Raw genomic sequence first — 24,300 nt, 5'->3', positions numbered from 1 at the left:
ACAGCTCTGAAGCAAGTATAACAATATGTATTTTATATTCCCACATATAATAAAATTTAGTGAAAACGTTAATAATGACCCCTACACATCCTTTGGCTATGTCGTCATAGCCCTTGTTGGGCTTGTTCCATACCCCGTCCACTACTACTGTAGTCCAATAGGAACTATTCAGAAATCTGTCTTCGTGAACTGCCATTTTCAGTGACTCTTCTTCTGCTGTAAGATTTCCGTCAACGTTTCCATCCATACGGTGCCAACTGCCGATTCAGTTTTCATGACAGTATTTTTTGACATGGGACAGATGCCTAAGACGCTCAGTATTTCGGATAGCGTGGCGTAGCCTCCACCTGTCCCCATAGCACCCCACACAACCTTAGTGCTAGTATCTCCTCCTACATTGGTACAGTGCTCTGCTGTTCCTTTAGGCTTGCTGTTTGTAAAGGTTGTCAAATAGTCTTTTACGCTTGTTGGGGGAGAATCGGGTTCGTTTTTTACGATTTTTTTCAGCCACAGGCACCACATTCCGCGACTAAGCGACTAAGCTGGAGTCCAAAGGACGACACTTTGGTTACACACACCTTGGAACCTATGTTTCTGTACTTAAATCTGTGAAGTATAACTTCAGTAAGCTCTAGGTTACTGATCAAAAACTTAACCAAATTCTTATAAAAACTGAACAATCAAATTACTTATAATTCATGTACATACCGCAGTTGTTTTAGATTAAGCCATCCTTTCTTAATATTTTTTCTCCTGGTCATTTTTATTTGATTCTCTCAGCAGACAAACTCTAATTAAAGACAAGTAGACAATTAAACACGAGTATGACCCGTCCTTGCCTCGGGTATGTTTCCAGCCAGGGGGTGTAAAGTGGGGTTATATAAGATAGGAGAAACAAAGTAAAAATTAAGTTTTTCATAAATATATATATAAAATTAACGAATCGGATTAGAAAGCTGAAAAAATTGAAATAAAGTAAATAAAAAAGAACTACAATTTGAAGTTAATTTCGACTTTTTTGCTTTTATCCATGCTGTGCAAGAGTCAAAAATATAAGAAAAGAAAAACAATAATGGAGAAATAGATTAAAAGAATCTAGAATTTTCAATCCGGCCAATTAATTTAAAAATTTGTTTTTGAAGTTATAGTACTTTCGATTGCTTCAAATTTTCCACTTTTTAGGCTCCAGACCTTTTTTTAAAAAAGCTACCAGGTTTCACATTAGATTATTTTTCTATTTCCTGGGAGTTTAATCAGAAAAAACAAACCGGCCAAATTTTAGATCCTTTTTCAAAGATTACTTGTGCAAAATTTCATTTTGCTGGTATGTCGGGTCAGAGAGCAGAATCTCTTTTTCGTAGCATAGGAAAGTTAACAATGGAGGAACTTTCACCTTAACCAGTTTTCTCCATTGCTGCTTGACTTAACATTTATTTGTACCTCTGTTTCTTTTCTTTAGGCTCCTGACCTTGTGCGATCAATCAGTCCATTGCAAGCGTTCAACATGCGCCAGACATCACAGTTACTGTGGCATATTTACTTTTCGTCCATTGATAGAATTGTACATACAACTTTAGAAGTAAGTTTTAATCAACTTTGAACAGTGGCCTCAATTCACGCAAGTATGGCAGGGGGAGGAGACTGGTAAAATGACTTTTTCAAGTTCTTAGAGGAAAGTAACTCGTTGTTTTTTTTTCAATTTTTTAATGGAAACACAAAAATAGGCATTTTTAATGAAAATTCCCAAAAAACTGTATTTTTGAAAATCCAAGGGGGAGTAGGGTAAATCCCCCCCTGCCCACTCCCAATGGATACCACTGCCTTTGAATCCCTTACTGTATAAAATCTAATCATATATTATTAGGTGATAATGGAAGGGTGCTACACATTTTGAGGAGATTGGTCCTCATCCCAACAACAAGAATTGTCTCTTTTTTCCATTATATTATGTAACCAAGAAGTGTATATTGCTCACCTATCTTTTAATTTCAATGCGGGAATCCCCTAAACCCTGGCCTCGTTCCTGGTAAACTTTTTCTGATGAGGTTTGCTTTCTACCAAAGTAGGACCAGACTAAGTCGTGGAACAGATGTATACGGAAAAGACTTTATTTTGATACATTCAAATCCTTTATTTGACAGAACAGAGCAAGCGAACTAGAAATTTTAAAGTTAAATATTTTTTTCGTAAAGATAATTATCCTATATTTATAAATAAATATCGGCTAAAGATAACTTTTAACTGCAAGTAGCTGCATCGTTTGAGAAGTTTAAGATTTTTTTTTCATGCAACTGTTCGTAATATTAAACTTAAATAAGTTGCCTAAAGCCAGCAGTGACCATTTTCAATAGAAATAGAGGTGATATATCATAGGAGTATCAGTAGAAAACGAATTGGCTTGTATGAGGAAACTAAGGTTTTTGTATCTGCAAAAGAAAATACGAAACCGCAACCACAAGTAATGCTAATAGTAAATTTTGTTCGTTTAAAATTTTTCAAGTCTCTTTGAGCTGTCCTTTTTTAGTAAGCCAGCAGCAAGCATGAAGCCTAAATATTATTTCTGGTAATTTCTCTTCGTTTCTAGTTGGTTAAGTCCCTTTGTATTGCCTTTCTTGAATCAGGCAGTGGCTTTTATAAACAACAAATAACAGAATCTATGATCTATTTAGAGGCCAATGAAATAAACAATAACTTGACTATTTTGTCATATTTTTGCGGCCTTGTTACCAAGAACGCCACCGCTAAATTTTACCAGGGTGGAGGGGTAAGTACTGCAAAGAAATATCTTCTTATTTGCCAGTTGGCGTCTTTGCCCCTCCTTAGCAGCACCCTTATTTGCCGCACAGAGGAGATTCTACTCTCTTTCACAACAATACGTGCTGTTATTTTATCCTAAAAGATTGAATTCTTAGAGCTTGAAGTTATATATCAAAAATAGATTATATTTTGACTATTAATGCTAACATTAATAACAGTATTAAAAACAGTATTAGAGAACTAAAAACTAAAATTTTGTAATTATAAATAATGCAATAACTTCTATTTCGTGTCTACGGCGAGCAGAATGCAATAAAAAAAAGGAATGACAAACTGAATTTTGTTCCTAAATTTTGTAAAAAATGAATGTACTGTCCATATAGCATGATTCACAAATTCTAATTATGGGCAGCGTTTTAAAAAAGAAATAACGTTAACGCTTGAAGTAGAAAACAAGTATTGCAAGACATTTAAAAACAAAATTAAATATTCCATTTGAAACATACTAAGTGGGACTGTTTCTGTTTTGATATTTTTATTTACAGAGGTTTTGTTAATATAAACATTTTGTAGTGCAATTTTTCATCTAAAATATTTAATTTTAAAATACCTTCGTCATTTTGTACTTTTTAGAAAAGGTAAAATTCTCTTTTCATATGATCAAACTGATTAAGCTTAAAGCTAACTATGAAAGAGTATGAACATTAAACGTTTTTCATTATTTTGAGACAGATAGGCAAATACCTCTAAATAAGGACGTGGTCTCGATGAAAATAACGCTTGCAGATTCAGCATGTCCAAGGACCCTTTACTGGGGGGTTTCAAGTCCTGGTACTCTAAAATAAAATACGAAATTTTATATTTTTATGAGAATGATGGTCATGTGGCCTGGGAATATCGGCTGTGAGACCATTCAAAAGAATCTTAAAGATTTAGTGCACTTCTTAAGTAGCAAAAGAGAGTGCGCTGCAGTAAAGTGCCAAATTATACCCGTTTCTGCTGCAAAACACCAATTTCTCCTCGGCTAGTGCTTAAGTGGTATCTGGCAAAAAAATTCAAAAAGCTACTTGATTAATGCCCCCCCCCCAGTTTCAGAGACCATGCTACCGTGCGGCGGTATTAATCCTAAACGTGCATGCAGTCAATAAAAATAAACGTGTATTATACACTATTATATTAATAACTCCAGGATATTCTATAGTTGTAAACAGTTGGAGGCTTTTGGTATATTGTGATGAAGGAGGAGTGAGCGTAGCTGTCTTATCCTCGTGCAGGCTGGTGCTACAATAAGTTGTAAGAAGTAGTAGTAGTAGTATTACACCAGTTGCTACGGTGAGCGAATCTTTTTATGAATTGGAGGGGGGTGTCTCAGGACTCAAGCCGTAGATTTTCAGGATCAAATATTTCGATTTAAAAAAATTCTTTACAGAAATGTGTGTCTATCGGGCAGGGGGAGGGTATTTGCTCGTTAAATTTCTTAGCATGAATGTTCATATTAGGATTAAGCATACAAAAAGGATGCTGAGGAAGGGAAAGACTCCCTCTTAGACCAGTAACATTTTTAGTATTAAATAAAGAACCATTCATATGCCTGCTTGTGTAGAAATGGAAAAGGTTGAGGATAGTTTCCAAGAATACGGTTTGTGTGACGGCCCCCTCCCCCTCCAAAAAAGTAATAGCTATTGCCTGAAAAATAATTTAAGGAATTTGCGGCCCTCCCTTTCAAGGAACTTTTCAGGGGTGTACTCTTCAAGGATGATTATCGTTTTCTAAATATTCTTGCGCAAAATTTAAACTTTAGTGGGGTCGAGGGGTGTAGACTTTCCCTTATGTTTATCCAATGCCTAACTCTGACGCTACGAACAAACCGAAATCATATATATTTCTTTTCTAACAAAAGTAAAAAGTAACGGTAAAACTTGTATCTATGAGATATCATCCTATTCATGATGGGAACCCCCTCCTTAAGCCCTCTGCTCTTTATGCTGAAGTTTTTAAATATCACAGACATCGGTCATAGTCTCAATAGGTTAGACTTCAACCGACCTCTGACTGAATAAGCTCAGCTCAAGTTGTAATAAATATGCAGCTTCTGCACCCACCAAACATACCAAACATGACTGAGAAGCCTAGAATAGAAACATGACTAGAAGCCAAGAAACATGACTAGAATATAAAAAGTGCCACATAAAAATTAAGACCTTATACTGGTAATATTTTTTTTTTCTGTATAGAGTTGTTTCTGACTGTTGGAGATCTAGATTTTCTAGCAGATATACCGCGTAATTCTGCAAAATACGCCAAGAATTAAGGTAAAAATAAATGTAGATGACCAAAAAGAACAGCTTCAGAGGCTGAACAAGCAAAAAACATAAGATGGATAATTGAATTTTATAAAAAGATTAAAAAATTTCTTCACGTACGCTACCTATATTCCTAGCAATTCCAAAGATGACCATGTTGACTGAAACTTTTATCCAAAATAATATCCCGCTTCTTAGTCAGAGAATTTTGCTTAATTGCAGAAATACCAAAATAAATCCTTCCCATCCATGGATAATAATGAGAAGATCTAGAAACAATCGCCCAAGTAAATTTACTATAATGTAACTTTATGTTAAATTGTTCGCCGTCATCTTTATTGTCAGTAATCGTACTATGAGTTGTATCTAAAAACTTATTCTTCGTTCTCCTTTTGAAAATAAGGAACTTGGAGTTATTTGCAAATAGGGAAAGGGGCTCATTATGCCCTCGTTTGGTATGTACCTTAGAGTCACAAATTTGAAGAAAAAATTACTGATCTTTGGTATAGTATACTTCAGAAATAACGTCTTTGTGGTGTAAAAACGAGCTCTAAATTATTCTCTTTTTTTGTATTTTTAGGTGTTCGAGTTTTACAGTATTATTATCCCATGGGTGTTTCGAGTTTATCAGGGAAGCGTGTGGAGATATAATTTATTTCCTAACTTAAACGATTGCCTTTTTTTTCAATATTTCTGTTTTGTTTTGATTTTACATTGTTCTGATTTTCTGATTTTCAAAGTTCTGATTTTACATTGGCGAAAATATTTCCACAGCTTCTGAAAAGCTCCGAAACAGGCACATACTGAGGAATTTGTTGTGGAGGGAACCCAATAATAGGCCAAAAAATATTTGATAATTTGAATAAGAAGTGCCTAGAAATCGGGAAAATAAAATATTTTCGTGAGGATGGAGGGTGGGCTCTGGAGCCCCCTCCCCTCATATCCGTGATCCAAAAATAATATTTCTTTTTAATGAAATAGTGAACCAAATCCAGCTATATGTTTTTGTTAATTGTTATTAGTCTTTGCTGGAAGGCTTTCATATGTATCATGATAAATTTGTGCTACAGCTCTTCACTGATTCTGCTTGATTATAAACGAAAATTAAAGATTCAATTTTATTATGTTCACATGGGGAGCCATTATTCTTAAAAGTGCCTTTCTTTTTTCTCGACTTGATTCACTTTAATGCTGAAACTCCAATGGGTGGTCATATTTTGTTGTTGCTGTGTATAGAAGTAAACTTGTTTTTAGTATTCCCCTTGTCTTCTGTGACCATTCATTCTATATGAAGACGTCGGTAAAGACAAAAAGGGGAGACTTTTGGTTTTTCACTGTGTCAACGTTGTTGCGTTGATGCACCTCCGTGTAAACTTAATAAAATAGACGAATTCTGTAAGTCAGAATTCCAGTTAAGTCTCGCCTGTAAGATAGAATTCGTGTAACTTATGGCCTACTGACTTATCATAACCGTCTTTCTCAAAAATGTTTGCAACTTTTCAGATAGTTCGTGAGAGGTTTGATCGGTTGATGCCACGTACATCAAGTAACTGGAATGCAGCTCCGGGGGCACTTCTTACTCTAGATAGTCATAATTCTCTGAACCTATTTCAGCCTAGCTCGAAATTCACAGCCATTGTTCTGGTGAAGTCGACTGAATTCGTAAATGGTATATCTCATCTATATAAGCTTGTGCAAAATATTGGACAAAGCAAATACGTAACTAGAGTAAGTATCTGATGTATTAGCTATAGCAAAATGTAAGCTTGTATATCCTTTTTTTTAAATACATATAATATCATTGACTTATTATCACTAATATTGTACTGTACATTGATTGCATGTCGAATATACTTGTATATTAACAGTACAGGCGGATAGCCTACGGTGAATCATGCAAAAAAAAACAATTGTTCAAGGGCATTTTTCAAAGAATTTTTCTCAAAATCCCAAACTTAAAATTGGTCAGTTTGACATAGTCAGTTATTTGTGTTGAATTTTATTCATGATAAGTTTTAATAAGCACTTTTAATAAAATAATTTATTTATAATCCATTTATAAATACAGAGAAAAGCGGAGTACAGTAATACGGAGTCAGTATTGAATGGTAGTTTGAATCAATACCACCTAGCAGAAAACGGATATTTTATTGCCTTTGAAATAAAGAACTGGTTTCTTTGACTAAACGGATTAAAATACAGCATTTGCTTCGGACTTGGATAGATTGCTTAACAAGTTCAGTAATTGATTACGAAATGAATTCAAATAGAATTTTGGATCGAGAAAATTAATTGATGAAAGTTTATGCATTAACGAGAGATTCACTTGATCTATTGTTCAATTTTGTTCAGCTTGACACATTACTAAGGCAGAGGCGCCATTTGGACCAAATCTTGGGGTGGGCATAAACTCCATCCCCCCCCCCCCCGACTCACTTCGTGTCGCGTAATCATCTAGGAAATGGGCATTTGACAGAACTCGAGAATTTTATTATGTATCTTACCTACTTTCAAACTTTACAATAATTAATAGCAAATAGCGTAATTACCCCAAGGGTCTTCAAGTAATTACGCTCTTTCGTTAATAGGCGTGCAGTAATTTCAAATCAATTGGACAGAATGGATTACTATGGCCGGAAAAGGGCTCTTTGTGGTGGAAGCTTGGGCCCCCCTAGAAAATCTGGGGTGGGCATTTGCCCACCCCCGACCCCCCCCCCCCCAATGGCGCCTCTGTACTAAGGACAGTTTGGCTGACTTTTAGGTTTACGGTTCAACCACTCAACGAAAAGATACGAACTTTTTTGTGTTATCGAAGCTATTTTTCTAACTAAGTTCAGGCTAGTTAAGCAGATGACTAAATTTACTTTTCATATGCTGGCATTGGCTAGGTTTAGAGTTTACCCTGAATGGCCTGTATGTATTGTTGAAGTAATAGATCCGAAGGGTGGTGAAAAAACTAGAAATCATAAGTATCTAGTTTTCTGTTACGGTACACATGATACCCAGTTTGTAAATAAGTCCTGAATTTTACATTTTGAATGCAATAAAGCTGAGGCTATGAAAAACTCTAAAAAAAGGTGTAAAGGGAGCGTTTGAAGAACTTGTGATGAAACCAGACATTTACATAGAAATTTGCAAAGATAAACTTAAAGGACAAGCTTCTGAAAATACCAATTTAAATAAGTCTTTGGGATCAACCTCTCTTATTACCAAGATTACAGCGACTGAATAAGAAATTCGGTCTGTCATGGAAAATCTTGCTCAGAAAATGAGAGTAGATGAAAAATTGGCAGCTATTGGAGGCAATACCGTCCATTGACGGTATTGCTTAATAGTGTGTGCTAATAGTTAAAAGTCATTATATTTTCACCATTTTTTCGTGTTTTTTTTTTTTTTTTGTTCGCTTATAGCCTCGTAATTTTTTTTTTTTTTCGATTATTCTTCTTGATGAGAACCTTTCGTTCAAACATCATATTGGACTAATTAATATGAAGATCCCAAGGAGTCTTGGAATTTTGAAGAAACCAAAACATATTTTTCCTGGATCAGTTCTTAAAATTCTGTTCCATTGCTTAGTTCCGTCCTATGTCTCTTATTGCCCTACTGTATGGATGTCAAATTTTTCTTCTTTTCTGAAACCACTATCGTCGTATGATAAAGCAAGAAGGCTTATACAGGAAACCAATTGTTCTACAACTAACCTAACTAGCCCTTGCAAATTTTGTAACAATCATGGTTTTTATATTTAGTTCATCTTTAGACCAAGTTTTCCGTGAATTTTAAATTGATTTTTATTTCATCTTTGTCGTCGTTTTGCTCTATCGTCATTTTCAAGGAGGCCACTGAGAAATATTCAGTATGCTAGAATAACTTATATCTTTTCCCTTTTTTTTCAGATTTTTTTTTAAGTTTGCCTGAACTCCTGCGCTGAGTTCTTCTTTTTGCTAATTACAGCTCTTTCAGATTCTGATTTTATGGCAAAGCCCTATGAAACAGCCATATAAACGACAATGGCCAAAACTAGGGTCACACGTGAAGTTAGAAGTTGTTGCCATACCGAATATTAGTAGTAGCTACAAGTTGGTTTTTAGTTTACGTATTCCTACGAATGCTGTGTTTTCGTTTAGTGAGAATGTTACTATTTCCACAGGAGAAATTGACTTTGCATTTAATGTTTGGATGGCCTTTTCTGGACGCATCGTGGGTTTTGAATCTGCTTCTCATTATTGGGATGATTTTGAGGTAAGAATAAATCAGAGTATTTTCTTCTTTTTCGGTGTGTGTATTTGGGGGGGGGGGAATCTAAATAAGAAAAAGATAATTTCCGGCCACTGTTTGTCAGCTTTTTCTATGAGAGACCTTTAATAATGTATCAAAAAGCTTCGTTCAAAAGTCTTGAAAGAGTTATTTATTTCAAACTGATGAAGGTAGTAAGTTGTTATTAAACGTAAAACAATTTAAGCCAAGTTTAGAGAATGGACATAGTCAAAGAGTTCGTGGTAACGAACTCTAAGTAACGAGCGACCCGGCTCAAAATTAACCGAAACTCTAAAAAACGGAATTTTGATACTAATAGATATATTAAAAGAATTGAATTTTTATGTTGATTTCAAATATATAAGTTTCATTAAGTTTAATTTTACCCATCAAAGGTTATGAGCCCGAGAAAATTTGCTTTATTTTTGAAAAAAAGGGAAAACACCCCTTAAAAGTCATAGAATCTTGATCAAAATCACACCGTCAGATTCAGCGTATCAAGGCAACCCTATTTGGAGGCTTCAAGCTCTGCTGTAAAAATGTGGAATTTTGTATTTTTTGCCACGGATGCGTGTTTTTTTTGCTTCTTTGTTTTTTGTTTTTTTTTCCCAGTGGTTGTTGTATCGACCAAGTGATCCTGGAATATCGAGAGAGAGCTCATTCAAACGGTAATTGAAAGTTCTAGTGCCCTTTTTAAGTGATCAAAAATAATGAAGACCGATTTTTTCCCCTAAATTATCTTATCAAAATTTTGAGCTTGCGATTTTGTTGAATTTTAGTATAGTTGAAAGATAAAATTATTATGTCTGTAGCCGTAAAATGACCCCCCCCCCAAAGTCCATGATGAGAGGCCTGTAAGTTCCATTGTTTACGTATAGTATTTGTTATTGGGAAGTATACAGACATTTTTAGGGAGGGTTGCGCTTGGGCTGGATTTTTATGAGGAGAATCTTTTTGCGGAGGAAAATTTCTGGGGGGGGGGGGTGAATATTCCAGGAGATATATTAAACTGGCGGATTTAACAGAATTATTATACGAAATTCGTTTTAATTGTCTTACATTTTCTTTGCCAAATTTTTCATGTGGAGATGTTCCGGCGAATTAATCCAGGGGCTTTTTTAGTGTGTTTTGTTTTCTAGGAAATTATTTCCACAAAAGGGGGCATTTCTGGAGTGATCTAGAAACTGATTAGAGATAAAAGTCTTAATCAAATGAAAGAAAGCAAAGAAGAATCTTCAGGCTGAATCGTCCGCAAGCAATTTTACAGGGAGGGAGATTCTCAGCAAGGATGGAACTTCCTGGAGGAAATTTAAAAGGGAAGGGGGTGTACTTTACTTTAAAGGAACTTTTCACGGAGTTTTCTGTGAGTAATGGGGTATTTTCTATAGAGGGTGAGCCAGATTTACCAGAATTATTTGAAAAACGAACAGAAATTACTTCATATATGAAGAGTTCCCCCCTCCTCAATACCTTACTCTTTACTCTAAAGTTTGACTGTTTCCTAAAACTAAAATATGTGGGCTGTTTTAGGTCTAGAATAGGAAGCTTTTTTAAAGTACTAACAGTTTTAGCGTACAAAGCAAGGTATTGAGGAATGGGCAACCCTTCATATACGGAATAAATCCGCCGAAATTGATGTGCAAATTTTGTTTTAACTTTTCATGTATCCTACGGTGAGCCAAATTCGAACCTGCATTAGTTGAAAAACGTTCAAAAATTAAATTAAAAAAAAAGTTTTCTTTTAAATCAAAAGCAAGGAGCGACATTAAAACATATTAAATAATAAAAAAACTAGTTTTTTTAACTGAAAGTAAGGAGTGACATTAAAACTTAAAACGAACAGATATTACTCCGTATATGAAATGGGTTGTCCCCTCCGCAATCCCTCGCTCTTTACGCTAAAGCTTTTAATTGTTTTAAAAAGTAGAATTGTGGCAAAGATTCAAACTTTTCTTCCCCCATGACATATTCCTCCAAGGAAAGATCTTCCCACATAGCCCCCTCCCATCAACCTCACCCCCCAAACCAAAAAATCCCCCTGAAAACGTCTGTACACTTCCCAATAACCATTACTATATGTAAACACTGGTCAAAGTTTGTAACTTGCAGCCCCTCCCCCAGGGATTGTGGGGGAGTAAGTCATTCCCAAAAACATAGTTATTATGGTTTTCGACTATGCGGAACAAAATGGCTATCTCAAAATTTTAATCCGTTGACTTTTGGAAAATATGAGCGTGGGAGGGGGCCTAAGTGCCCTCCAATTTTTTTGATCACTTAAAAAGGGCACTAGAACTTTTCATTTCCGTAAGAATGAGCCCTCTTGCGACGCTCTAGGACCACTTGGTCGATACGATGACCCCTGGGGAAAAGAAAAAAAGATAAAAAAAATAAATAAACACGCACCCGTGATTTGTCTTCTGGCAAAAAATACGAAATTCCACATTTTTTAGATAGGAGCTTGAAATTTTTACTATAGGGTTCTCTGATACGCCGAATGCGATGGTGTGATCTTCGTTAAGATTCTATGACTTTTAGGGGATGTTTCCCCCTATTTTCCAAAATAAGGCAAATTTTCTCAGGCTCAAGCTTTTGATGACAAAGACTAAATTAATTGAAACTTATATATTTAGAATCAGCGTGAAAATTCGATTCTTTTGATGTATCTTTTAGCATCAAAATTCCGTTATTTAGAGTTTCGTTTACTATTGAGCCGGGTCACTCCTTACTACAGTTTGTTACCACGAACTGTTTGATATCTCTTAACTAGTATGATATGATTTACTCCTTTTTCGCAAATTTATTAAGAAAAATTGTTTGAATTTAGTTGCTAATCCTTGTGTAAGATTGTGTGCTAATCCGTTTTTTAGAGTTTCGTTTACTATTGAGCCGGGTCGCTCCTTACTACAGTTCGTTACCACGAACTGTTTGAAAACGAACAGTTTTTATTTGAAACGAACTCGTTTTTATTGTTTCAAAAAGTAGAGTTGTGACAAAGCGTCACACTTTAGCGTAAAGAGCGAGGCTTTGAGGAAGGGAGAGACCCTTTCATATACGGAATAATATCTGTTCTTTTTAAGTTTATGTCGCTTTTTACTTTCAATTAAAAAAACTTTTATTTTTGTTTATGTTGAAAGGGATGACTTGCTGTTTAATCGAACTTTTTAAATCGTATGAAATAGAATTTGTTTCGGCATGAATGTACAAAAAGGTTTCAAGGTTGAGATAATTCATAGTCTAATAATTTCTTTTTAAGCTCCTGATAACAACAAGTAAAAAATATGTGAAATAGAAACTTAATTCTTTTTAGCTCTGGAAAAAAACACGAATTATACTCCTCTGGCAAAACTTAACCTCGATGGGACTGATATTAAAAATGCTTTCTTTCAGATTTCTTGGGGAGGTTTTTCCAGCTAGAAAAAAAGGGAAAGATTCTGAGCTAAATTCTTTTTATATCTAGATGTGGGAAAAACGATGAGGCGCAAAATTGACTCACTTATTTATACAGTTTCCATTATCAATCAAAACTTACGATCACTCAAACAGAGTGGGGCACTGACGTGTAAGTGAAGAGTAGCGCCTGCTTAAAACAATAGTAATTAACATAAATAACCGAAGCAATAGTAAGGAAAGAAGAAATTCTGTTTACAGTACATACATCAAAAGAATTTGCTGCTCATTATGATTTTAGATTTATAATTGATAAAGTTTAAAGGTAGCCTACACATCCAAAGCTGATATTCATTAAAATTACACTATCAATTTTTACGTGCCAGAGAACTCCCATTGGATTTTAAAGTCTCCAGCTAATAAAATGTGAAATTTCGTATATTCTTGCCATGGGTCCAAGGTTTTCTTTTTTTCTCTCTTTTTTTATGTGTTTGTGTGTGTCGTTTTTATGGCACTTGGTATTAACCAAGTGACATATAGCAATCGCAAATTCTGTCGGTCTGTCTGTCGGTCCCGGTTTTGCTACTTTAGGCACTTCCAGGTAAGCTAGGACGATGAAATTTGGCAAGCGCATCAGGGACTGGACCAGATTAAATTAGAAATAGTCGTTTTCCTGATTTGACCATCTGGGGGGGGGGGGTTAATTCGGAAAAAATAGAAAAAATGAAGTATTTTTAACTTATGAGCGGGTCTTATGAGCGGATCTTAATGAAATTTGATGTTTGGAATGATGTTGTGTCTCAGAGCTCTTATTTTAAATCCCGACGGGATCTGATGACATTGGGGGGAGTTGGAGGGGGAAAACCTAAAATCTTGGAAAACACTTAGAGTGGAGGGATCGGGATGAAACTTGATGGGAAAAATAAGTACAAGTCCCAGATACATGATTGACATAATCGGAACGGATCCGCTCTCTTTGTGGTAGTTGGGGGGGGGGGGGGAATTCTGAAAAATTAGAAAAAATGAGGTATTTTTAACTTACGAACGGGTGATCGGATCTCAATGAAATTTGATTTTTAGAAGGATATCGTGTCTTAGAGCTCTTATTTTAAATCCTGACCGGATCTGGTGACATTGGGGGGGATTTGGGAGGGGGAAACCTAAAACTTGGAAAACACTTGGAGTGGAGGGATCGGGATGAAATTTGGTGGGAAATATAAACACAAGTCCTAGATACATGATTGACATAAACGGAACGGATCCGCTCTCTTTGGGGTAGTTGGGGGGGGTTATTTCTGAAATTTAGAAAAAATGAGGTATTTTTAACTTACGAATGGATGATCGGCTCTCAATGAAATTTGATATTTAGAAGGATATCGTGTCTCAAAGCTCTTATTTTAAATCCCGACCAGATCTTTTGACATTGGGGGGAGTTGGAGGGAGAAATCTTGGAAAAACACTTGGAGTGGAGGAATCGGGATGAAGCTTGGTGAATAGAATAAACAAATGTCCTTGATATGTGATTGACAGAATCGTACTGGATTCACTCTCTTTGGAGGAGTTGGAGGGAGGGGTTCAGTGATTTGGCGAGTTTGGTGCTTCTGGACGTGTTAGGACGATGAAAATTGGTAGGCGTGTCAGGGAGCTGCACAATTTGACTTGATAAAGTCGTTTTCCCAGATTCGACCATCTGGGGGGGCTAAAGGGAGAGGAAAAATTAGAAAAAATTAGGTATTTATAACTTACGAGTGGGTAATCGTTTCTTAATGAATTTTGATATTTAGAAGGACATCGTGACTCAGAGCTCTTATTTTAAATCCTGGCCGGCATTAAGCCTCTTATTTTCCTTTTTAAATCAATCTATTGATTCATAGAATTTTGTTAGAGCTCATACCATATGATCTCTTGGCTCTTAGCTCTTCTTGCCTCGTCTCAAGTGCCATATGAGCTCTTAGCTCTTGTTATTTTCCAGGGGTTGTAGCATCCAACCAGTTGGCATAATTTTCCCACCCTGTCGCAGAAAAGGGCCAATATTGATCATTTTAGCCTGTAAAATAAGGACTTTGCTTGTTAGAATAACAAACTGTTATAGAGGGAAATTTCTGAGGTTGCAAATCGGCTCAAAAATATCGGAAGTCAGTGTATTCGTTCCTAAATACATATACATTCAATAGAAATAAACTGTTCCCCACCGTTTATCCATCGTTAAACACGGGAAGCGTCGGATGATTTGCCCCCCAACCATGAATTGCATTCCCGGCCAAAGCCATTGAATTAGGGGATTGGCACCTGCGCTATGCTGATTATTGGTTAGCATGCGAAAAAATAAGTTCATCCAGCAAAACTACCAGCTATAGAGTATCCTTACTTCTATCCCAGCTGTTAGGTTGAAGGTCAGTGGATCTTTTTTTGAAGGTGGTGGGGGGGGGGTGTTACCTAACGCCTCGACAAGTCCATTTTAGGCCTTATTTTCATTTTTTTATGAATGGTACTTCAGATAAATATACAGAGTATTTAGCTCCTAACTTCTCCTCGTTTGGAGGAATATTTTTTGCAGTAGGCAAGCAAAATAAGTGCTAAGGGGATTACAAAATCCGGTCTTATTGTGAAAACAATAGTTTTCGACAGGAAACCCCATTTTTATTATTTTTTTTCAAGTGTTCCAGCATTGTGATAAAAGTTTCAACTTCTTTATAAAGAATGAAACTTATTTATAAAGAATGAAGGCTCTTGGGGGTGGTGGCCTCTTTGTTTGAGAAAATTTGATTATATTTTGAAAACCAAGTATACCCAAATGAGTCCCTTTTCTTGAACCATTGTGATAGAAGATCTAAACTTTATCATAGGGAGGAGAGGGGCTAAGGAGGCGGTAGTCCCCAAGTTTTTTCAGTGAAGTTTTCTGTGACATTAATAATTAAAATAGACTTAATTTATGCATTATGTGGGGGTGGATGCTCCTTCTATAATTTTCTCCCAACACGTTAAGAACGAATGATCTCATGCAAGAAGTATTTTGCCTTGATAATGGAATGGCTTATCTAATTGGACTTCTTCTAGCAATAAAATTATCAATTTGCTATTCTGTTTGGCAGTTGGTAAATAAAACAGTTGCGATTACCAACTGCCTGCATTTATTACTTTAAAATACTTTCAGTTAAGCATTAGTTAAATTTAACCATAAAGAGGGGAGTTGAGGGGGGCAGTACCCCAATTCATAAACAAGATTATTCATAAACAAGATTCATAAAACAATTTACATCCGTTACGAGTTTTGATCTTGCTCTTTACTTTTATTTGAAACCTGTTTTTTAACTTGTTTTCATTTAGTTGTAGTCTGAAAGTTGAAACCTGTTTTTTTTTTTTTCATTTAGTTGTAGGGAAGACTGAAGTTTAATTGAACTCAGAAGTGCGATGCTCTTAAGAGAAAAATTACACTGAAGGGGACTCAACACAATTTCAAGAACTAATAAACAATTTCTGTGGCGGTCATACAACTGCCTCGAAATTTGGGAATTTAAGTGTCGTTATCCTGCACAGCCCCCCCCCCCCAAAAAAAAAAATAGTTAATAAACTAAATCTATATTTTTAGAGCAAATGGTATGTAACCGGGAAGCGACTGAATCAATATTCTATGGTGTTTCTTAATGCTGCTATATATCATGTGTACTATGTGGATCTCTTTCAAAGTTGGCTAAAAGAAGATATAAAACGCGAAGCGACTCAAGTGCCTGGCTGTGAAGACGTTATTTTAAACATGATTGCTAGTCATATTACGAGAAAAGCCCCAATCAAAGTAACGCAACGTAGAAACTTGGGAGATACGCCGTTGTTTCACAGGTAATATGCAAAATCATTTCTTAGACCACGATCCCTTTCCATTACAGGAATGAAGATATATTAAAAACGAACATGTTTATTTTTGTTTCAACTGTAATATGAAAAAATATATTGGGAAAAAGCTACATCATTATTTGACTTTTAAATGCAATATTTTGTCGTTCTTCTTCATTTTTTTCTTTTCTTCTTCGAAACAAAGAATCTAAGCTGAAGCTTTTTTTTTACTGCAAGATTAAAGCAAATTGTATTATTTTTATAGCACTTGGTATTTACCAAGTGACATATAGCGATCGCAGTTTCTGTCCGTTGGTCTGTCTTGTCTGTCTGTCGATCCCGGTTGTGCTAGTTGGGGCACTTCCAGATAAGCTAGGACGATTAAAGTTGGCAGGCGTATCAGGGACCAGACCAGATTTAATTAGAAATAGTCTCTTCCCCCGATTCGACCACCTGGGGAGGAGCGAGCAAACTGAATAGCTGAGAAGATTTTTATTTGGCGATAAAAAAATGATTGTTCTTCTTAAATGTGGCTTGCTGGTCTAGGGATATGATTCTCACTTATGGGTGTGAGAGGTCTCTGGTTCGAATTCCGGAACACCCCAATTTCACATGAAGAAGATCCGAAACTAGATACGTGATCAATATAGTGATCGCTGGAAGTTGGCAGGCATATCAGGGAACGGGCCAGATCAAATTAGAAATAGTCTCTTCTTGATTCGGCCGTCTGGGGGGAGGGGTTGGAAGGACGGTTAATTTGGAAAAATTAGAAAAAATGAAGTATTTTTAACTTACGAACGGATTATCGGATCTTAATGAATTTTGATATTTAGAAAGACCTCGTGTCTCAGAGCTCTTATTTTAAATCCGGTGATGCGGTGACATTTGGGGGAGTTGGAGGGGAAACCAGAAATCTTGGAAAACGCTTAGAATGGAGAGATCGGGATGAAACTTGGTGGTACAAACGTTACAATACCGAACAAGAAGAGACTACAGGACCACTGTATTTGCAAATTTATCTTTGTAATAATTGCCAATAAACAAAGAACAACAAAACCAGTAACTCTAGTACCAAGTCTAATTTTGGGTTCCAACTTCGTCACAAGTGCCATATGAGCTCTTGGCTCTTGGCTTTTCCGACCTCGTCACAAGTGCCACATGAGCTCTAGGCTCCTTTTTTCAAGAAATTGTGGTGAACACTCGAGCCTCTAAAAAATATAAGAGTGTGGCAACTCCACTCTTATTTGTGGTAATTTTTGTTTTGTTTGACTTCATTATTCATTGCGTTTTCTGGTCTCTTAGGTTTCATCCGTTCATGCATCTTAATATCGATATTTTTAAGTTTGATATGGCAATGTTAATTCTAATATCTGTTCCTTTTAGGCTTCATGAATTCCCATGCATTTTCGAATTTTCTTTTAATATTGGAAGCCTTTTTATATTGTCCTCGACCTCGAGGACAGGAAACATGCTTCAAATATGAACCATGAAAATATAAGTTCCGCTCATTTGCGAAAGTTTAAAATAATTTAAAGAATCAATTTTACTTGACCCCTTTAAGTGGTAATATATATATATATATATATATACATATATATATATATATATATATATATATATATATATATATATATATATATATATATATATATATATATATATATATATATATATATATATATATATATATATATATATATATCACAGTATGTTACGGAAATTTGGAAGATATTTCGATAGGATTATTAAGGATCAGAGCAGAACTTTCCTTTGAAGTTTGAAAAATATTCATTAATTCCCCCTCCCCTCCCCCCAAAAAAAAGAGAAGAGAGAAAAACAATTTCCACACTAATTAATAGTATCAGCAAAAGCAAGAAATTTCTTAGCTTTGAAATTATTCTGCTGGAATTTAGCTTTTAATTGGTCTGACGATGGTAAATGAACTTAAACCTGGGTCAACCAGTGGTGAATCCAGGATTCTAGGGGGGGGATCATTGTGGAAAATTCCTGTTCTAAATTAAGCCTAATGCTCTTTCTGATATTGAAAATGGTATGCCCCTGCTTCTATTCATCATTAAGCTCCCAGTCATATAAAGCTATCCACAAATCTACGTTATAGAAGTACTATTAATATTATATTGCGAACTCTTTCCTCCTTTTTCCACTATTAGCAAACCTATCAATAACATTATCTACACTAATGATAAAATCACGGTGAACACGGTCCTTCAATCCATCATTTTTTTTCTCAGCCATGTTATCAATCTTCTAAAGGTATAAAAACTTTGTTCAACACACGCCACACTGATAGTTAGGGTTGTTAGGACCTGCTAGAGTACTGAAACCTTCGGGAAAATATCAGCATTTCTGTTCCCCTTCTGTGAAGCTTGCCCTAGTGTTTCAGCTTCCCCTACCTGTAGCTGCATTGTTTTCGTTCAAATAAAGCCACTAAGTTTTCTTCATTGTTGCTTCTCCGAACTGGGCAGTTTCACAAACCGATTGGGAGGTGAAGCCGATTACTAACCAATATCACACTGACAAGTTATGAATCGTATTAGCGAATTGCTGTTGGTTCGATCCCGCAAAATTTGTTGGCAAGAAAGTACTGAGCTTAAAATGTAGTGTTTCTACGGAAGCTAGCTTTCTAAGTCCGAAATGATCCTGTCCAACTGGGAATAAAAACTGGTCGTCTGTACTATCCCTCGTGTGAATGCAATAGCGCAATAGTCCGATTGGTTTTAATTTTTTGCTATCCTTGGGACTCATATTTCTGAACCTAGCTCAGTTAAAACTTTAGTTTTCTTGTTAAATATTTTTGAAGGTCCTTAACATGGCTTGCTGCAGACGCAAGGTCCAAGCTTTTCTTCTGAAAATAGCCGATTAAGCAGTAAAATTAGTCCACATATGTTGCCAAGAGAGTAAATGGCAACTGTGAGATTGGAGAATTTTATAGAAATCAATAGGGGCATTGCTTTTGCTACAGTGGTGCATTCTGTTCGGCTGCTGATGGTCTCAAGAGTTTCAACAATTTTACGGAGCTCTACCACGAATTATATTAAAGAATAGTGTCTTTTGATCCAGTGTATTTCACACATGCACCTATACAGAGGCACCGAAAAAAAGATTATACGTATTATTAGCCCGGTGGAATTTCTTACACTCTGGACAGAAGCAGCTTTTGACATGGAATGATTTAGAGCATGGTTGAAACATGGGCAACGCTTCTTTGCTACTTTTTGAACTTTTTTCTGCAGCACCTTGCATCCACCAGTGCTGATGCTGATACAATATAGCAAGTATTGCCTATCAATTCGAAGAAAATCCTCTTTAATGATTTTCTTTAAGTTTCCAATGCTTTCTAAGTATCGTGTTTCGTGTAGATCTAAAAAATAGCAAAATCATCGCGTCTTGCGGAAGTGTAACTGTAGCATAGCTCAATAATTAGCTGTGACTTATGTGACACATCTGTTGTTTCATCAACAACCACACTGTAAAGCTTGGCAGAATGAATTCGTGCAAGAATTTCTTTGACACAACATTCAGATAGTCATTTTGGGCTGGTCTGCTTATGTACGAGAAAGTGGTATTTACACCTGAGCTTACCAAATGTTGTTTTAAAACGGTGTCCATACTATTTATGTGGTACTTTAAAAGTTCTTATAAGTTCCTTTCGTTTATCAAAGGGTACTTTTCTTCGAATAATTCCCAATCATCTCTGTGGCCACGAAGAGAGGATTCTATCTATCCAAGAAAACGGTTGACTCTACAATTGGCTTCAATCTCGCTCTGTTTTCCTGCACTTTTTTGCTACATTTTCGTTTACAAGGCTTAAAATTTTGGTTTCAGGGAGATTATGTTTTAGAAGGAAATATTTGACAGTGTCAACTGAATCGTATTGGTATTGATTATTTTCATGAGACACCAAGTCGCCGCATTTTCCAGTTACCTTAGAAATAGTCAAGAGGTGCTTCTTAACCAACTTTTGCAATGAGCTAGAGCCTCCAATCCCTTGAGTGTTAAACAAAACACAATATTTAAAAATGGAGCCACTTATCTTGTTTGGAAGTAATAGCCAATGGAATTCCTCCTAGCAACTTCGATTGAAAAATCTTTTCGTCCCTGCCCTGCTTATTGTGAAACGAGTTTGGGGAGCTGTTGTTAAACGGTGGAATCCATCCATTCAGAAGTAATTGTTATTGTGTAATTGTACGGTTTTCTAATTATATCGATATAGCTTTTGATATTATTTTCACCGAAAATACGTATTTAAACGGTGTCTGTGTTAGGCTTTGGGCTACATACTTTATAAACATTACCGAAAAAAGATGCAGAGCCTCATTATCCGTAACAGCGCTGAAGTCGATTTTTTTTTTTCGCTTCTTCTCTCTCTCTCTCTCTCTCTCTCTCTCTCTCTTTCTCTTTCTCTTTCTCTGTGTACTCATTTTGAGTTATTGAGGTGTTATTCCTTCTTTTTCTTTTTTTTTCTCTATTGTTGAAGGAAACAAAACGAGTTGCCTCCCTGTCTCTTTTGCGTAAGATTTATGCATATCGTTTCTTGTTTAATAAAGTCAAGTAGAATCACTGAACTCTCGTTTTTCCGTATGTTATACCGCCCACTCGCCCTGCTTTCGAACCAAAAAGTTGTCCAGAGTTCTATTCTACCTTCGCTTCGATATAATAAAAGCTAACTTATCCAAAAACTTTATACTTTCCACACCCTGATAGAATCGATACTAACCATATGGTGTCTTTGTTATTGCTTGCTTGGTTGTTGAAGAAGAAACAGGTTTTCACACGCAAACTTATTGACAGTTTTACGATTAACCAGATTGCAAACTGTAACAAAAAACCTTTTAAGCTTGGCTGACACCTAATCAGGGTTGCCATCTGTAGCTCGAAAGTGCTATTTTGGCATTATTCTAGCACAATTACAGTCAATTTTTTTTATTATAGCACCGAAAATACCTGTGTAGCACGAAAATTTGGGCAATTGTAGCATATTAGGAAGTGGCCGTGGTGGCAACCCTAGACACCTTCCACTCTGGACGATCAGCATTTTTCCCCTTCTTCTCGCTTTTTGGTATCAAGGTTATTGTCATGGACCGTTGTGGAACTGTTATTTCTGTAAGAAACAGAAAGCAACAGCTTTAACGATAAATTATTTCTAATCGGATACTAACATCATTTATTTTTTGTTTTTAGGCAAGAAATATCATCTTTAAGCTCCTGCATGAACTTGCTAACGAGGTTTTTCGGCTATAACCCATTATTAAGATCTGAAGTACGAATGGATCCAGTTTTATTCAAAGATTCAGTCTCAAATCTAAGGAAGAAGTATAAAGATATAGAACTCGCCAATCCCTAGTCCTTTCACAGCATGAAAAGAGGTGTATGAGTGTAAATTATGTCTTATTTTGTCTTTTTAAGCTATCTTGGCTAAGATAATTTTAACTTCATATTCTTTCTTTTTTTTTATCTAACTCAAACAAAGTATCTTTATTAATACTTTTGTGATATGGTGAAAAGCATCAGAATGACTGAATAAAATATAATTTAATTTTTAGATATCTGAATCCTCGTCTAAGCGATTTATGCTGTAAGCAGACAGAAGAGGATATTGAAAAAAAGATGGTTTGATTTTACCTTGTCGTATCAGTCACCTGGTTGCAAAATAGTTCATGATTTATTTTGTATGTGCTCAATTGCTTATGGTTTGCACGTAATTTGCGCTTTTATTAATCATAATGTTTATAATGATAATTCCTAAGATAATCGAGCCATTTAAAGAAAACCTAAAAATTGTAAAATTGTTATTAGAAAACCAGAAATACTTACTCCTCTCATTCCTAAAGGTGTATTGATTCACTCCTCCCCCCTTGTCATGCATAAGTATAGCCAACTTTAGATACTGCCATTATATTTTACTATAGTACTAATCTTTTCTTCGCCGCTTGATTAGCGCTCGCCATTGAAAATTTTTTAGTCTTTGCCATTCGCTATATAATGGTAATGTAAAAAGAAGACTGCTTGCTTATCCGTTAAGGGGAGGGGAGCGAAGCAATGTGCCTTTAGGAATGACAAAAGTAAGTATTTCTGATTTTAAAAAAATTATTTTTCAGAAATTTTTTGAGTTTTCTTCAATTGGTTTCATGGTCTAAGCAACATCTTTATAATATTCTCTAGCCCCTGCAAAGTTTGGAGTCAGTTAAGTGTTTTATCGCTAAAATCTCTAACTTATAAAGTTTTTAGCCTTTATATATTTGTTAGCTAGTCCCCTGAAAGATGCTTTGACTTTACAATAAAAGTTGTTTATGCTAAGATTTTCTAAATGAATTTACGTCAAAAGATAAGAGTTCAAACATATTTTTTATGGTTTTTGTTAGCTTGATTAAAATAAGACACTAGTATTTTTTGGTTTCAATGGGTGTAGTGTTAATTCAAGTTTTTGAATTTTTATTTTCATGCTTAGTGCATTATTTTTCTAAAAGTGTTGATTTTTTTTCCTTATTATTTATGGTAAAATTGGCGCGTTTTGCTATAGAATCTTTAACCATAATTTTTTTACGCCATCTACGTTTTTTAAGCTGTTTTAAAATTTTCTTCCATGTCAATATGGCCCAATAATTTTAGCTGGAGTGTCATTATTTTAATAGAGCCCTGTTTTTTTTTTTTTTTTTCATGGCTGCTCTAGTTTATTGAGGGACAATGAGCAAGACTGCAAAGGATATTTCCAGGCTGGGGGTGGGGGCTAATTGCTTTGGAAGAATCTTGTTGTTTTCTAGGAAAGTATATTTTAACCCGAATGTTGGAATTTTTGTATATATTTGGTCTTGTTACGGAGGGGGGCAAATGCTCACTCTTTCCCTTATTCTAATCATTTTACTCACTTTTTGCTATAGAAGTCATAGGTTTTATTCTAAAAACAAATTAATTCTAGTTTGTTTTTGTTTCGTTTCTGATAGTGGTGTATTTTTCAAACAGCTGTGACTCATGAATTGTCTTTTTTTTCTTTTTTTACCCTTTTAGGGTAGAGTTAAGTGTTAACCAGTGTTTTTACGGCCATTTAACTCTTTGTTATTTGTTTTGGTTATTCTTTTTATTGTAAAAAAGACTTTGGAGTAAATTATCTTTTTATCGCCACATTATTCACTTTAGGTTGAATGTTCTACGTAAAAAGGAAAATCTCAAATCTCAAAATTATTCTATCAGTCACAAGTTTGTCAAGTTTCACCATGGGAATTGTCAAAACAAAAGGTCGAAACAGTCCTAATAGCCAACAGAAAAGTTCCCAAAATTGTATATATATATATATATATATATATATATATATATATATATATATATATATATATATATATATATATATATATAAAAATAAGTTGTCTGTCTGTGGATGTGTGGATGGATGTGTGGATGGATGTGTCAGGTGACGTCACCTGAAAAAACTGGATTAGGTGACGTCAAAACTGAAAAAACTAAAAAAAGGCAAAAACTACAAAAAAAACTAAAAACTAATAAAAAAAATAAAAAAGCTAAAAAACTAAAAAAACTATAAAGGTAAAAACCAATAAAAAACTAAAAAAAAAACTGAAAAAACTAAAAAAAGGCAAAAACTACAAAAAAAAACTAAAAACTAATAAAAAAAGTAAAAAAGCTAAAAAACTAAAAAAACTAAAAAAACTAAAAAAAGGTAAAAAACTAAAAAAAATAAAAAATAAAAAAAAATAAAAAAAAGGAAAAAACTGAAAAATAAGCTAAAATAAAG

At 35.2% G+C, this 24,300-nt stretch overlaps 1 protein-coding gene across 4 annotated transcripts in view; it reads left to right on the top strand.

Moving 5' to 3' along the window:
* The window catches only part of LOC136031246 (exostosin-1-like), a 69,562-nt gene extending 45,887 nt beyond the window's left edge, over positions 1 to 23,675 (top strand). For 3 of the 4 annotated variants that reach the window (XM_065710651.1, XM_065710652.1, XM_065710653.1), the window contains exons 5-9: positions 1,460 to 1,579; positions 6,564 to 6,788; positions 9,024 to 9,302; positions 16,294 to 16,541; positions 21,738 to 23,675. In XM_065710651.1, coding sequence (XP_065566723.1) covers positions 1,460 to 1,579; positions 6,564 to 6,788; positions 9,024 to 9,302; positions 16,294 to 16,541; positions 21,738 to 21,900 — 1,035 coding nt within the window. In that variant the 3' untranslated portion in view covers positions 21,901 to 23,675. The remainder of the gene's footprint in view (positions 1 to 1,459; positions 1,580 to 6,563; positions 6,789 to 9,023; positions 9,303 to 16,293; positions 16,542 to 21,737) is intronic. The other variant, XM_065710654.1, reaches the window with a different exon arrangement.
* Positions 23,676 to 24,300: the final 625 nt, after the last annotated feature.

The sequence above is a fragment of the Artemia franciscana genome, chromosome 9 (assembly GCF_032884065.1).
Source record: "Artemia franciscana chromosome 9, ASM3288406v1, whole genome shotgun sequence".
In the NCBI taxonomy this organism is placed as follows: Eukaryota; Metazoa; Arthropoda; class Branchiopoda; order Anostraca; family Artemiidae; genus Artemia; species Artemia franciscana.
This window is presented reverse-complemented; position numbering and strand designations above follow the sequence as displayed.